This window comes from Idiotropiscis lumnitzeri, chromosome 14 (assembly GCF_059441095.1).
Source record: "Idiotropiscis lumnitzeri isolate Australia: NSW breed Sydney's pygmy pipehorse chromosome 14, RoL_Ilum_1.0, whole genome shotgun sequence".
Lineage (NCBI taxonomy): Eukaryota > Metazoa > Chordata > Actinopteri > Syngnathiformes > Syngnathidae > Idiotropiscis > Idiotropiscis lumnitzeri.
This window is the reverse complement of record NC_142404.1, coordinates 20,215,914-20,229,788: the sequence shown is the minus strand read 5'-3', so window position 1 is coordinate 20,229,788 and position 13,875 is coordinate 20,215,914. Positions and strand designations below refer to the sequence as shown.

At 51.3% G+C, this 13,875-nt stretch overlaps 1 protein-coding gene across 2 annotated transcripts; it reads left to right on the top strand.

The window, feature by feature from the left end:
• The first annotated feature begins 660 nt into the window (after window positions 1-660).
• On the top strand, window positions 661-13,771 carry trappc10 (trafficking protein particle complex subunit 10). 2 transcript variants are annotated; one of them, XM_088314335.1, is made up of 24 exons: window positions 661-896; window positions 1,729-1,810; window positions 2,242-2,377; window positions 2,888-3,087; window positions 3,191-3,386; window positions 3,740-3,851; window positions 4,457-4,704; window positions 4,800-4,946; window positions 5,017-5,155; window positions 5,595-5,671; window positions 5,746-5,837; window positions 5,994-6,134; window positions 6,367-6,476; window positions 6,536-6,645; window positions 6,831-7,283; window positions 7,349-7,490; window positions 8,086-8,244; window positions 8,348-8,574; window positions 8,659-8,759; window positions 9,435-9,561; window positions 10,225-10,398; window positions 10,475-10,658; window positions 11,145-11,336; window positions 13,272-13,771. In XM_088314335.1, the coding sequence occupies exons 1-24, from the start codon at window positions 662-664 to the stop codon at window positions 13,514-13,516; spliced, it is 4,029 nt and encodes a 1,342-aa protein (XP_088170461.1). In that variant the 5' UTR covers window position 661; the 3' UTR covers window positions 13,517-13,771. The 2 variants fall into 2 exon arrangements, with proteins under 2 accessions (XP_088170461.1, XP_088170463.1); XM_088314337.1 differs by having other exon boundaries at window positions 662-896; window positions 5,041-5,155.
• Window positions 13,772-13,875: the final 104 nt, after the last annotated feature.

The following is a 13,875-nucleotide window of genomic DNA, read 5'->3' as shown; positions in this document are numbered from 1 at the left end:
TAAGGTACTATGATGTCAAGACTTCATGTGGGCAGAGTCAAACGTTGAGGTTGAGCCACGCCTCCAATGGCGGAAACGGTCTTCAGCAAGTTAAAAAAAATAAATAAAAAAACAATTCAGTGGCAGAAATGGGCATCTTAAAGGTAACACAAATAAAAAGGATATTTATTTTTGGGGGTTACAAATGTCCACGCTAGCAAGTTATCAAACCTTTTTTTTTTTATTTGCACATCTTTCACAAATAGCATTTTTAAAATCAAATGCAACAGACGAATGCAGAAACAAAATCCACATCTTCAAAAAGAACGACAAAAATAGGACAAATAAATAATGCAACCCACCTAAAAAAGAACTAATCAATTCTTAAACACATTCCCAATTTGGTCGGATGGAACAGCAAAGTGTGACTTTTTGCGCATGTTTTCGCCAGACTGAACGGAGTGTCGAAACAGTGTTCCGATGCGATTTTATTTCTGGGTTTGAAGCGTGCGCCGGAGCTTTGGTTTCAGAGTGCCCATCACTAGTTGCGGGGTCTGATTTTGCCACCTTTTTTTTTAACGTGGTGCAGAATAGTTTTGGAGCTCGCTACGCACCCACCGTCCAGGACCCAACCTTGCAGACCATCCTTTTTTGTTGTTGTTTTTTAAAGTGGGCGCTTTGAATGACGTCAGTAATTGCCGGAAGTGCACATGCGCACGTCTGCGCGTCTCACACTGACCGAGCTGAGCCGGATTCTAAACTCAACCCGCAGCGCTTCGTTCCTTGCAAGCCGCCCGCGGCTCCGGTTCATGGCGCGACGCCGCCGCCGCCGTCACCGACGTTGACGCACATGGACAGTCGTCAAGACAAGCCCGCCGTCGTCATCTACGCTATGGAGAACAAACCCATCGTCACGTGTGAGCCCCACTCTCGTCTCGGGCAGCTGAGCCTTAGCATTAGCATTAGCATTAGCATTGATTAGCGTGATCAGTTGGAGCGTTCACGCCTTGAGCGGCTAGCGAGCTAGCGAGCTAGCTAGCTAGCGAGCTAGCTTTAGCGACACCCTAGCTAACTAGTTGGCCGCACACACAGGTGAGCGGGCCTTTACTTGGACTAGGCTTGTTCGGGTGACGCTTGTCATAGAAGCAAAAAAGACTTTTTGTCCTCCACTCGGCCTTGTTTCCAGACCCCAAGCATGACGAGTTCTTGAGTTTCCCCGGTTAACTTTGAAACATGGCTTGGTGGCTTGGCAATCAGGTTTCGCTTTGTCTTTTTTTTTTTTTTTTTTGAAGATTCCAAATACGGGTTTAAAAAGGGGAAGTCGAGGCGAAGGTTTTCTTTGCAACAACACTCGCTTGAAATAACACGCCATTGTGATTGTGACTCTTCAAGAAAAGTTAAGCAGAAAAAGAATCGATCCAAATTTTATGCATCTGAAGCTTGCCATTGCAAACTTTTTGCCGCCTTCTGCTGTCGCTTGAAAGTGGCATCAAAGTGCCCGAAAGGTTGGCACATTTTCGTGTGTTGTGGATTCGTTCTCGTGATGTTGGAGGCCAAAGTCAAAGTTTTCAAAATAAGCAAGACAATGTTGGCAGGGGTGGCGTTCTACAAAGAATTTCTCCCTCAAAATCTTCCACCAACAATTCCGAGCCAACGGCCGCGGAAATGTCACGCCAGTAGTTGGCGGCCATCTTTATAAAAGCATTGGAAGTATCTTGCTGATGAATGTTGCTGTTGTGGTCCTGCCAGGTGCCGGGGACCAGGCCTTGTTCACGTCTCTCTACACCTCTCTGGCTCAGCAACTGCCCCGAGAGCCCATGGAGTGGAGGAGGTTGGTGCTTGCAACGGCTTTGCGTCGCGTCACGTCACGCGGGTAGATTCAGATGAGGTTTGATTCGATGATGACGACGTGACTGGATAAAATCAGATCAAATTAATTTCGATTGAATTGGCTGGAGGAAATGTGTGGCTAAAACAAGACGGAATTAGATGAGTGCTTGAAGGAGCTGTTGTGAAATGCGCTCTAGAAATAAAGTTGGATTGTATTGTAGAGAAGAATTAAAAAATCAGTCATGACAAATAATTACATTCCACATTCATATATTTGGGGATTTTATTTTTTTTAGTGTGTGTGTGTATATATATATATCATTTCTTTTTTTAACTTTCTTCCGTGTTTTGTGTCTTTTGAGAGTTTATTAAAAAAATGTCCTCCTTAGTGAGCTTTCCACGGTGTGTGTGTGTGTTTGCGTGTGTGTTGAGGACGTACGGGCGCGCACCCAAGATGATCCACCTGGAGGCCAACTTTGTCCAGTTCAAGGAGGAGCTGCTGCCCAAGGACGGCACCAAGGCCCTTCTCACGTTTCCCTTCCTGCACATCTACTGGACTGACTGCTGCGTGAGTAGTGGGCACGCGCACGCACACACGCGGAGGCCGTTACTGGAGCACGTGTCTGCAACTTTAAGTAGTTGAGCCATTTCAAAACAAAAAACATCAGGAGCCACGAAACCTTTTTGACATCTAAAGTGAGGAAAATGTCGATGGTTGCCGAGTGGGCAACGTTGAACACGACGCTATACGACGTTAGTTGACCTCATTTGAACGTCGATCAAATGAGGCGCTGCAGGTTGACTACTTGCATCTCTCTGCTCGGCCCAGTTGGTCAATGTCGAAATCGCCATAGCAACCATGTGGCCGACCTTTTTTGTCGCGGTCACTTGCTGTCGTCAAGTTAAAACCAGCCCAAATAAAATGAATTTATTTTTGGGGGGGCTTCTATATCCATCAATGGCAATGAATGAGTTGAAGAAATTTTAAATTTTTTTTAACTGGCGAGAATGGGCTTCCGCTATTTATGGTGCATCCCGAGTTTGCCGTGTGTGACTTGACACGCGTGTGCCCGCGCAGGACACGGAGGCGTACCGGAGCTCGGTGAAGGAGGACGTGAGCCGTTGGCAGAGCAGCCTGCGGAGTCACGGTTCAGCCGACTGGCTCATCATCGTGGTGGACGGCGGCGATGCACGCAAGAAGAACAAAAGCAACATCCTGCCGCGCTCATCCATCGTCGACAAGATCCGGGGCGACTTCTGCAACAAGCAGAACGACAGGTCAGCCCGAATGCGTTTTTTGTCTTGGACACGTTTCCCTTCTGGTGCGTTGGGGTCCCGGTGCGCGTTGAACTCTGTGGCCCCCTTCCCTCTGTGCCGGCAGGTGCGTGGTGCTGTCGGACCCGCTGAAGGACTCGTCGCGCTCTCAGGAGTCGTGGAACTCGCTGCTGCTCAAGCTGAGGACGCTCCTGCTCATGTCGTTCACCAAAAACCTGGGTCGCTTCGAGGACGACATGCGCACCCTCAGAGAGAAACGCACGCAGCCCGGGTGGAGCTTCTGCGAATACTTTATGGTCCAGGTCCGGTAGAGGTTCAAGCCCCGCCTTGCGACTCTGTCACCTCCTAAACTTGATGTCAAGATAGATGTCGGAAATTAAAAAAAAAAAATTCAAGTATCGGTGGCTGGTGTCGGCAGCCACCGTGAGTACCCGATAGCTTAAAAAAGGAATCGTCTTTCCTTTCGTCGTTTCCAGTCCTGGTTGATGTGGTCAAAGTATGCGTTCAAGATCGACTTTCAAAATATGGTTGCAAATCTGATCTGTGCTTTCACTTGATTTAAGTCTCGGTCCAATTTGAACGCACAACTCGCACCCTATCGTCAACGTGCCCGCTTTGCGTCCATGACACTGCTTGTTGTGTTTGGGTTGCACAGGAGGAGCTGGCGTTCGTCTTTGAGATGCTGCAGCAGTTCGAAGACGCGCTGGTGCAGTACGACGAGCTGGACGCGCTCTTCACGCAATACGTCCTCAACTTTGGGGCCGGAGGTACGTGGCCACTCCATTTAGCGTTTCTTGTCGGGGTTTGGATTTCAAACCAGGATTTAGGTGTCATAAAATGCTCACCTTGAGAAGGCAGTTAGGCTTTGAGGGCGGGGTTAGGCATTCTGATTCAGGTTTGCCGTGCGGGTGCCATTCTGACAAGCAAGCGTTGGACTTGGTCATGATCAGAGCTGGGCAGTCCGTGCCGGGGCGAAACGGTCTGGCCCTCTGCTCCGGTTGGACGGCCATTTTTGGGGTGGTGGGGTGACCACAGCTTGATTTTTTTTTTTTCATCTGGCACACGAATCGGCCCTTGTGTGCGTGATGAACCTACTCGCCAAAATGGCTTCCGAACGCGTCTTTAGCGCTACTACCAACTGTTTGTGTATGAAGAGACCTGAGAGGTGAGAGGCGTGCCTGTATTTCCTTATTCTGACGTCACATAACCCACGCCTCCAAGATGGGGGGAAATCAGTCAGTTTGAACGTGGTCGGGCGGCCAATTGTTATGAATAAGGCCGAAGGGTCGAGGCCGGAACGGCACCGAGCTCGGGGCGGGAGGCTGCTAACGATGTTTTGAAGGCGCTGTAACGAGTACCACGTCGCCCTCAGACGCGGCCAAGTGGCTGGGCTCCTTCTGCTCTCCCGTGCTCAACTGGAGCGGCCTGCTCCTGCGGCGCCCCATTGACATGGAGAAGCGTGACGGCATCCAGCGCGGCACCGCCAGCCTCCTGGACCTGCGCAGCTACCTCTTCTCCCGCCAGTGCACCTTGCTCATCTTCCTGCAGAGGCCGTGGGAGGTCACTCACCGGGCCCTGGAGCTGCTGCACAACTGCGTACAGGAGCTGCGCCTGCTCGAGGTCGGTGCGGCCGTTTTGGCTCCGGCTGCTTGGGTTGGCTCTGATAGCTCAGCACCGATACCGCCGTCCTAACGCGTCCGCCTTGCATGTCCCAGGTGTCTGTGCTGGAGGGGGCGCTGGACTGCTGGGTGTTTCTCAGCTGCCTGGAGGTTCTGCACCGCATCGAGAGCTGCTGCGACCAGGCCCAGCTGACGGCCAACAGCTCGCACACCGTAGGATTGTGGGCCTATGCCACCGACAAGGTGAGTGACTGCCCGCGTGCCCTCTTTGCAATTTGTCAGAGCAGAACAAAGATGGATGATGATGATGAAGGGGGCGGGGTCTCCTTGTGTGCAGCTGAAGTCTCTGGGTCAGTTGTGCGGGCTGGTGTCCCGTGTGGGTCCAAACTCGGAAGACTTGAACAGGACGGTGGACCTCCTGGCCGGTCTGGGCGACGAGCGGCCGGAAACCGGTAAGTTGGAATCGGTCGGGTTAGAAAATGCATTTGAAGCCATTAAAAATAGACGTGTGTTTGTGGGGTAGGGTGCGTGCGTGCGTGTGTGTGTGTATATGTATATATATATATATATAAATATATATATAAATAAAAGTAACTCTTGGTGACCACTTACATCACAGGTGTCAAACTCATGGCTTGGGGGCCAGATCTGGCCCACGACTTTATTTTATGTGGCCCGCCTAGTGTGTCAACTTCCTGTTTCTAGCTCATCTTCATTTTTATCAACATTGAGACAAGGCTTGGGAGGCTTTGAAGACGCCCAATAACGGCAAAGTCCCAACGCGAGTCGCTCGTGCTTGTCGCTGTTTTTCAAGCCGTTTGCCTTCTGAGCGTCTCGACAATGTGCTGTCGCGCTGAGCTTGGTTTTCATTTTTGGTTGGCGTTCCGACAGCGAGTAGTCTGCAGAGTCCCTACAAGAAACTCAAAGAAGCTTTGTCGTCTGTGGAAGCGTTCGAAAGGCATTACCTGGTAAGGTGGAGCGCAGCGCCGCCGCCGCATTAATGCTTCTCAGCGCTCGCTGAACGTCTCTGCCGTCCAATCAGGAGCTTTGCCAGGCGGCCATGGAGATGTACCGGGCCATCGGAAGACTGCGCTCGGCGCGACTGCTCGGGAAAAGTCTGGCGGAATTTTACATGTGAGCGCCGGCGTGCGAAATTTGATTAATTTGGATGACCTGCGTGCGCACGCGTGTTTATTTGAATTTGTGCATTTCTGTTTCTGCACATGCACGTCAATAATGCCTTTTTGTTTGTTCACGGGTGCTTATGTCTGTGTTTTTTCTGTGTCGTAGGAGCAAAGGTGAGCCGGCGCAAGCCGAGGCTTTGCTGGCGGAAGCTCTGCGCTCGTACGTTTTCGAGGGCTGGACGTTTCCCGTCACCCACACCAGAAAACAAATCGCCGAGTGCCACAAGCTGCTGAGACGAAGCGCCGAGTATCCTCCCCATCTCTCGCTGTTCGGCGTCACGGCTCGCGTGCACGAATATTCTATTGACGTAACGTGCGTGTCGTAAAGTCCTGTGCTACCTTTCTTACGGGATCCTCGTCACGTGACGTTTCATCAGCTGCACGTTTGCATTTTGACGCTTGAAAAAAACAAATTTCTTAAGAACCGGTTCCTCGGTCCCAAGTCTTGTTGCGGTTCCTTAACCGGCGTCCCGCGGCAGCTGCCTGCAGACGAGCGCCTTACTGGCGGCCGACGCCAACCTCACCACGGAGGAGCGAATGCGCTTTTGCCACGACGTCCTCAACTACGCCGGCGAATGCGCCGATCAGGGTGAGTTTTTTTTTTTTTCTTTCTGGAAGGCGCCAGTCGCTGATGCTCTTTCTCCACAGGGGGTGTGGCCTCCGCCAAGGCCACGCTGGACATGGCCGTCTTTGCTCGGCTCACGCGGATCCGATTCAGGCCAGATGGCGCCTGCGTTCACTCTGGCGCCGTCCTACAGGTACGATTGCACTTCACATGTAATGCAGATAATGTTTTGCACGGTGAACACGTGTCTTGGATAAAAACTTGGTCAAAAACAGTTTGAGCTTCGGCCCGACCCGTTTCAGACCTGATGAGCGGGACAAATTCTCCCGTGGCGCATGTGTCAAATGTCAACTAAACAAGCGCCGTCGGCACGCTCAGGTGGAGCTGACTCTGCGCTCTCTGATGCCCGTCGCCGTGCATGTGGATGAGCTGGCCGCCGGAATCCACATGGACGCCGAGCACGCCGCAAAGAGTGCCGTTCAGGGGCGCGGCGGCGTCATCCTCCCCGGCACGGTGGACTTTGAGGCGGCCGTGTCGCTGGCTGGGCGTCCGTCCTCGCTGAGCGTCGGCCCCCCGCCGGAGATGGACGAGGCTCACGACCGGAGCCCCTCGGACGATTCCCTCAGCTCGGCGGGCGTGGTGTGCAAGAACGCCCACCTGGTCATACGCCGGCACGACAGCGGCTCGCCTCAGGACGTTCCCCGCGGCCACGCCGCCGCCGCCGTCGTCGCGCCTTTGACGCCCATGGCCCTCAAGGAGGCCGCGCGGATGTTGAGGTGCCGCGACATCACGCTGGAGCCCGGAGACAACATTGTTGTCCTCAGCGCGCCTGTGAGTCGCCGCTACTCTCCCCCCCAAATGACGTTTTGCGTAAATTTCCCCTCCCCTTCCCACAGAGCGACGAGCCGGGCACGTACACGCTGCGGCAGTTGTGCGTGATGTTGGCCAACGTCAACTTCGTCCTGCCTCACATCTACCCCTCGGTCCAGTACCACATCTACTCTCAGGAACCGCAGCTCAGCGTGCAGCCGCTCTCAGGTGAGCCGCTGCCGTCGTCACGGCACCCGCACTCTTCTTTCGCTTCCTCCGCACGTGCGGAGTCGCTCTCAAAAGAAATCTGTTCCAACAAAGTCATTTGAGTTCATGACGGCTCACCAAATAACTCAAATTAAAAGAACAAAATCACGGCTTTTGGCGTCGTCGTCGATGAATCCCAAATGAAATTTTCATTTGAAGTTTGTGTTGCTGTGTGAGGATTGTACTTTAGTCGACCTTTGTTACGCAATATTTTTGGGGATTTGACAAAAACTAAAAAAAAAATTTTTTTTTAATTTAGAAAGAAAGCAATTTGGACAAAATGGAGAATTTGTTCTGAATTTAAAACAAAGTGAACAAAATGAAGAAAAGTGAGAAATGGAAGCACATTTCCTGCTCATTTCCTCAACGTAGGCTGAAGTAAACGACAGCCAATCGGTGTCAAGGATGTACATGCGCACTGCGGCACGTGCAGCAGCTGCTGCGGACACACAAAGGGAAAAAAAACCAATCTTTTTTCTTTTTCTCGTCTGCCAGCGAACCAAAACTTCTCATTCATTGTCATCAATTAATTTTTTTCTTTTTGCGGTGCATTCAGAGCCTCTACTGGCCGGCCTCCCGCAGATGGTCAAGTTCACGTTGCTAACGGGCCACTACGCCGTGAGGAAGGGCGACGCACTGCAGCTCAGCAACAGCGACAGCATGCCCGTTCTGGCCAACGCCGGCTGCACCGCGCGCGTCAGCAACACCGGCGCCGGTACCGAGACGCCACACACACTCTCGCACGCTCTGTCTCGCTGACCGCCCCGCCCCTCCCCCTCCACGTTAATGGCGCCGCCTCTTTGTCCCCGCGTGGACAGCGGTGTCGGAGAGCTCGCTGTCCGTCCAGTCGTCGGACAAGGTGACCAGCATCAGTCTGCCTCCCACCCCGCCCTACCACACGCTGGAGTTCCATCTGGAGGTCCTGTGCCTGATCCCGTCCGGACCGGACCGGCCCGCCAACGAGAGGCTGACCAACGGCGAGGTCCGACACCGACCGCGCAGCTACAGCCACCCCGACACCGCCATGAGCGCCGTCGATCAGAGGGTGAGGACGGAACGTCTGTCTGTGCGGCTCGCTGGCGACTCCCGCTCACGCTCGCTTTCTCCTTTTCTCCTTTTCGGTCTCCAGATGTCCATCGACTGCCCGTGGTCCATCTACTCCACCCTGCTGACGCTCACTTTCCACATCCCCTTCAAGACGGAGCACTCGCTGCTGTCCGCCGGAAACAGGTTGGAGCCTCGCAACGACGCGGAGCAAAGTCTCGCCGGTCGGGAAACCAACAGCAGCAAAAGCTCGAGTATCCGAAATTCAACTTTGTTGGAATGACGTGGGGGTTACGTAACGTTCCAGATCTCCCGCGGAACGATGAGAGCCGGCTCGTTTCGATGCAACCGCGTCACGTTTTTAAAGTTGGCCGCGAAGCAGTCAAATACGATTTTCACATTGCAACTGTGAATGTGACAGCTAGACGGCTTTATTTTATTTTTTTTCTTTCTGAATGTGCTCATTATATTTATTCATAAAAGCGAATGGTTTTTTTTTCTTTTCTTTTCTAAGCCCATCAACATGGAATTGCTCGTCACAGGTCAATAAAATGACGTGAACCAGCCCAGATAAAATGAATGGACTTCTATATCCGTCAACGGCACTTAATGAGTTCACATGATAGGACGTGTGTTTTAATGTCACGGCGACACTTACGTACGGAGCCATTAGGCGGTCGGCGAGCGAATGTGCGCCCGAATCTACAAATAGTGGAAAAACAACACAATGTCGTGGCACGGCGTGATGGCGATACCACGAGTCCAAACACGGCACACCATGAAATGGACGTCGTCTCCGTGCCATCTCAATGGTCCCGCTGTTTTGAGGTGTTTTTTTTTTTTTTGCCCTGCCCCCTACAGGAAGTACATCCAGGTGTGCGTGCGCAACGTGTCCGATTCTGACTTCACGCTGGCCCACGTCAAACTGACGGAGAAAGGGAACCCGGCCTCTCTGCAGATGCGATCCCTCACCGCCGCCGCTGAGCAGGTGAGCCCGAGACTTGACCTGGTCCTGCGGTCAGCAATTTGCCTCGCCTCATAGCTGCAAAAAAATCAGATCACTTTTTTTTTTTCAACCGAGGTAATTTTGCTTGCAATGAAACTTGATGATCGTGACGGCACAAATCTCTTCTGAGGTCCATCGGAGGAAAGCTTCGGGAGCAAATTTGAATTTGTTTGGCAAAAAAGGGGCGTGGTCGCCATTATTTATTTATTTTTTCTAGGTCAATGTTCACAAAAATTGTTGCAAAGGAAATCCAAATGTGTAATCTTTTAAAAGATTGGTGCATATTTTAGTAACTTGACCTTTTGAACAATAAATTGACCTTGTGGGTCACGCCACCTGAACAACTTTTTAGCAGCAGCAATAAGGAGTCAACAATCCAGTGATTGGGTGGCGGCTGTTTTGTGAAGATTGACCTCAAGAAGGCCACGCCCCCTTTTTGCCTGCCCAACTCATTCGAATTTGCAGATGGAGCTCAAATTTTACATTTTCGTGTCGTGTCGTGTCGTCACTCTCGCAAAGTGCAGCGACTTTCGTCGCTATCCAAATTCGATCCACTCTGTGATTTGTTGTGGAAGGACCCCAGTAGAGGCTTCATGTCGCAAATGGAATTGTTGAGAAACATCCGAATCGTACCTTTGTGTGTAGTTGTTGTGCTGCAAGCAGAGTGTGTACTGTCTGTGGGAGGCGACGTGCACGGGCGAGGACCTCCCGTACAGTCTGGAGTGCGTCTTCTCGGCGAGCTTTTGCCCCCGCGGGCGCCGCGACGATGCCGCCGCCTTCAAGCTCTTCCACTACCACTTCCTGTTGGACAAAGTGCCAGTAAGAACCACCAGGGGGCGCTCTGCCTCCGTTGCCTCTCGATTATATTTGCGTGTCTGTTTTGGCGATCTGGCAGACCTTGTACAGCGTGCGAGCCGACGTGGTTCGGCCGGCGGGCGAGCGCCACTGTCGCTCGGGCTCCCTCTGCGGTCTGGACGTGGTCATCGCGCGGCTGGCCGAGCCCGCCGATGGCGAACTGGATGCGGACGACCACAAAGCGGACGCAGATGGCCTCTGGAGTGGCAGAGTCATGTATGAAGGTATGACGTGAACAAAAAGGCAAACACGCTTCAGTGCTTCGTTTTTATTTGGAATTACAAATTAGTGTGCAAATATTTTTTTCAAATGACCGGAGCGGCCCTCCTGCCGGGCCGGATGCCCCATTTTGGGGCAGGAGGGCGTATGGTGACGAATTTAAAAAAAAAAAAAAAAAAGGCTTTGATTTACTCACACCATAATCTTGCGGGACGTGGTCAGGGTGCGACAATTTTTATGAATGAGGCCGGCGGGTCGAGGCCGGAAGGGTACAGAGATCGCGGCTGGAGAGCGGCGGACTGACCGGCAAAAAATGGCTCAAGTGCCCAGCTGTGCAAATGACAATCATTCTAATTACAAAGTCATCCTGTAGTGGAAATAAAAACAAACAAACAAATTGGGTTACTTCGGGCCTCCACATTTCCGCCATAATTTAGTCATTGTATTTCTGTTTCTGTGTCCCATCCCTACTTGTGTGCACACGTGTGCAGTGGCAGACAGCAGCAGTAACTGGGCCGTGTGCGGTCGCAGTTCGGGCCTGGTGTCGATGCCGTCGTCCGGCAGTTGGACTCACAAAGTCCACATCGAGGTCATGCCGCTGTTCGCTGGTCATCTTCCGTTCCCCAAGATCAAAGTCCTCAAGTATCTTCCCCACAACGCCAACACCATCCAACCGGACGCTGGTCAGTAACGTGCACGTCATCACTCGCACACGTGCAAATGACATGATTGGCAAAGCCGCCACAGAAAACCGCGAGCCTGGATAAGCTTTTGCGACTTCTCATGAAGTTTGTTTGTACTGTACGACTTTTATTGAAACATCTCAACACAGAGTGAGGTTGAAGGTAAAAGCGAGTTGACACAGAGCGAAAGAGTGGAAGAAGTAAGTGAGAGTCAAGGAGAGAGCGAGACGATATTTTGGAGGCACTAAATGTACACAACACGCCAGTGTGGGTTTTGGCGACAGCGCTCCGATTAATCAGCCGGATGATTTCATTGGCTGATATTGACCAAGTTATATATTTTGGACCGTTTTTGCACATTTTCTTTTCTCTCATTATAATGCAAACACAAACTGAGTACAGTAAACCCCCGGTTATCACGGTTAATGGGGACCGAGACCACCCGCGAAAACTGAAAATCCGTGAAGTAGCGGCGCACCTTCAAAAATGCTTTAAAAAAAAATATATATATATTTATATAAATATACGGGTAGAGAGAGAGAGAGTGAAATTCATGTTATAACAAAAAAAACAAATTATTATTAAAACTTATTATTTTTTTATTCCCCAGCCTTTATTTTTGTATTTATTCAATTACTTTTTGTATTTATTTAATTACTTTGACTTTTACCTGCTGGTATGCCGTCCGGTGTGCCCTGTGAAATGAAAGGTGGCATTCTTCATTTATTTATTTATTCATTTATTCATTCATAACTGACAGGCTCGTGCCCGGGCGGAAGAGGTGCTTCTCTTCGGCTTAATTGTCACGCACGCCGGACCTGCTCCCCCGAAGCGTGTCTCCGTTCGGTTGAACTCGGTTTCATTTCGCCCCGCTCGTGCCCCGGGCGGAAGGTGCTCCTCTTCGGCTTAACTGTGACGCGAGCATGCCCTCCTCCTCCGGAGCTTCCATTCGGTTAAACTTAGGGGCCGCTTGCCACCGCCCGTGCCCGGGGAAGGTGCTTCTATTCGGCGTAACTGTCACGCACGCCGGCCGGCCTCCTCCGGAGCTCTCGTACGGTCCCGAATGGAGCAAAATGTCGCTCCGCTCGTGCCCGGGCGGAAGGTGCTCCTCTTCGGCTTAACTGCCACGCACACCGGCCGGAGCTCTGGTACGGTCCGAACCGCGCGAAACGTCGCCCCAAATCGTGCCCGGGGGAACGTGCTCTTCTTCGTCCACTCTCCTCTTCGCCCGCGCTCTTCTTCGGCGCACGCCGGCCGTCTAACCGCTCCAGCGCCCCGTCGCGCCGCTCGGCGAAACTACAATGCCCCCGACTATTTTTTAGACCCGCGAAGCTCTGAACCCGCGAAAGGTGAACCGCGAAGTAGCGAGGTTTCACTGTATTTTAAAACCGTCAAGTGTTCTACCAAAAATTCCTTGTTATAATGGACACCCAAAAAAGTCATTTTATTCATTAAATACATTTTTAATTAATTGGCCGATTATTCGATTATTGCAATGTTATTTAGCTGAATACAGGAATTAACATCAGCCTTAAAAAAACAACAAAACAAAACAAACACTTGTTGTTTGTCCCTAATGGCATCAGTAAAGTATTGTTGTAAATATGCACAATATGTCACTGCGATTAATGAGCCGGTGAAGTGATTATTGGCACAATTTGTACTTTGCAGCCTTCGTTTGTGTCTGTTGGTTAAAATGGGTCGCTTGGTGAAAACGATACATGGTGCCAAACGTCTTGGGACCTCTGTAGCCTGTAGGAAAAGAGCTCAATAACATCATCGATTCATCATCTCGGTCTCAATATTCATCCCTTAATCGTTGACGGCAATAAATCTTGCACCTACTTAAACGTTGGAGCGCTCACGCACACACACACACACACACACACACTTAGTCTGTTGCTGAGTGCGGCGCGTGCGTCCTCACGTCCTCAGACAGTCTGGTGGAGAACGACAGCCTGTCCCTCCTGGACAAGACATTGGATGACGCGGCGGCCGACACAGCCAGCGTGCGCAGTCGCGGCAGCGTCCAATCGCTGGGTGAGCAGCAGCACAGGGGCGTGGCCCTGCCCCGCCTGGACCCCTTCAGTCCAGGTCAGGTCTTCAACCACAGCCATGCTCGACAAGTCCTGGTACTGCCCGCCGCCGACGACCACATTGTAGAGGTCCACGCCACGTGACCGCAGGTACACTAACGTCACGTGAAGACGTGACTACAAGGAGATCCAGTACACGTACACGCCAATTAGCAACATGGACCGAACGAAGCCTCTGTTCGTGTGCGTGCCAGTTGGCTCGCATAGGCCATAAAATGAAGACCGTACGTTGAAAGACGTTAAGTCCCACACGCGTGTGTATATTGTAAATGTTTAAAAAAAAAAAAAAAAATCCTATTTGATTGACAGTCATATTATTAATAAAAATTCTCAATTGCGTGGCAGGTGTGAGTTGTTCACTATTTTTGTGTTTTGTGATTTAGTGACAAAATCTCTCGTTTTAAGTTTGACATCCTCTTCAATGTAAACGTTCGGTGGGCAAC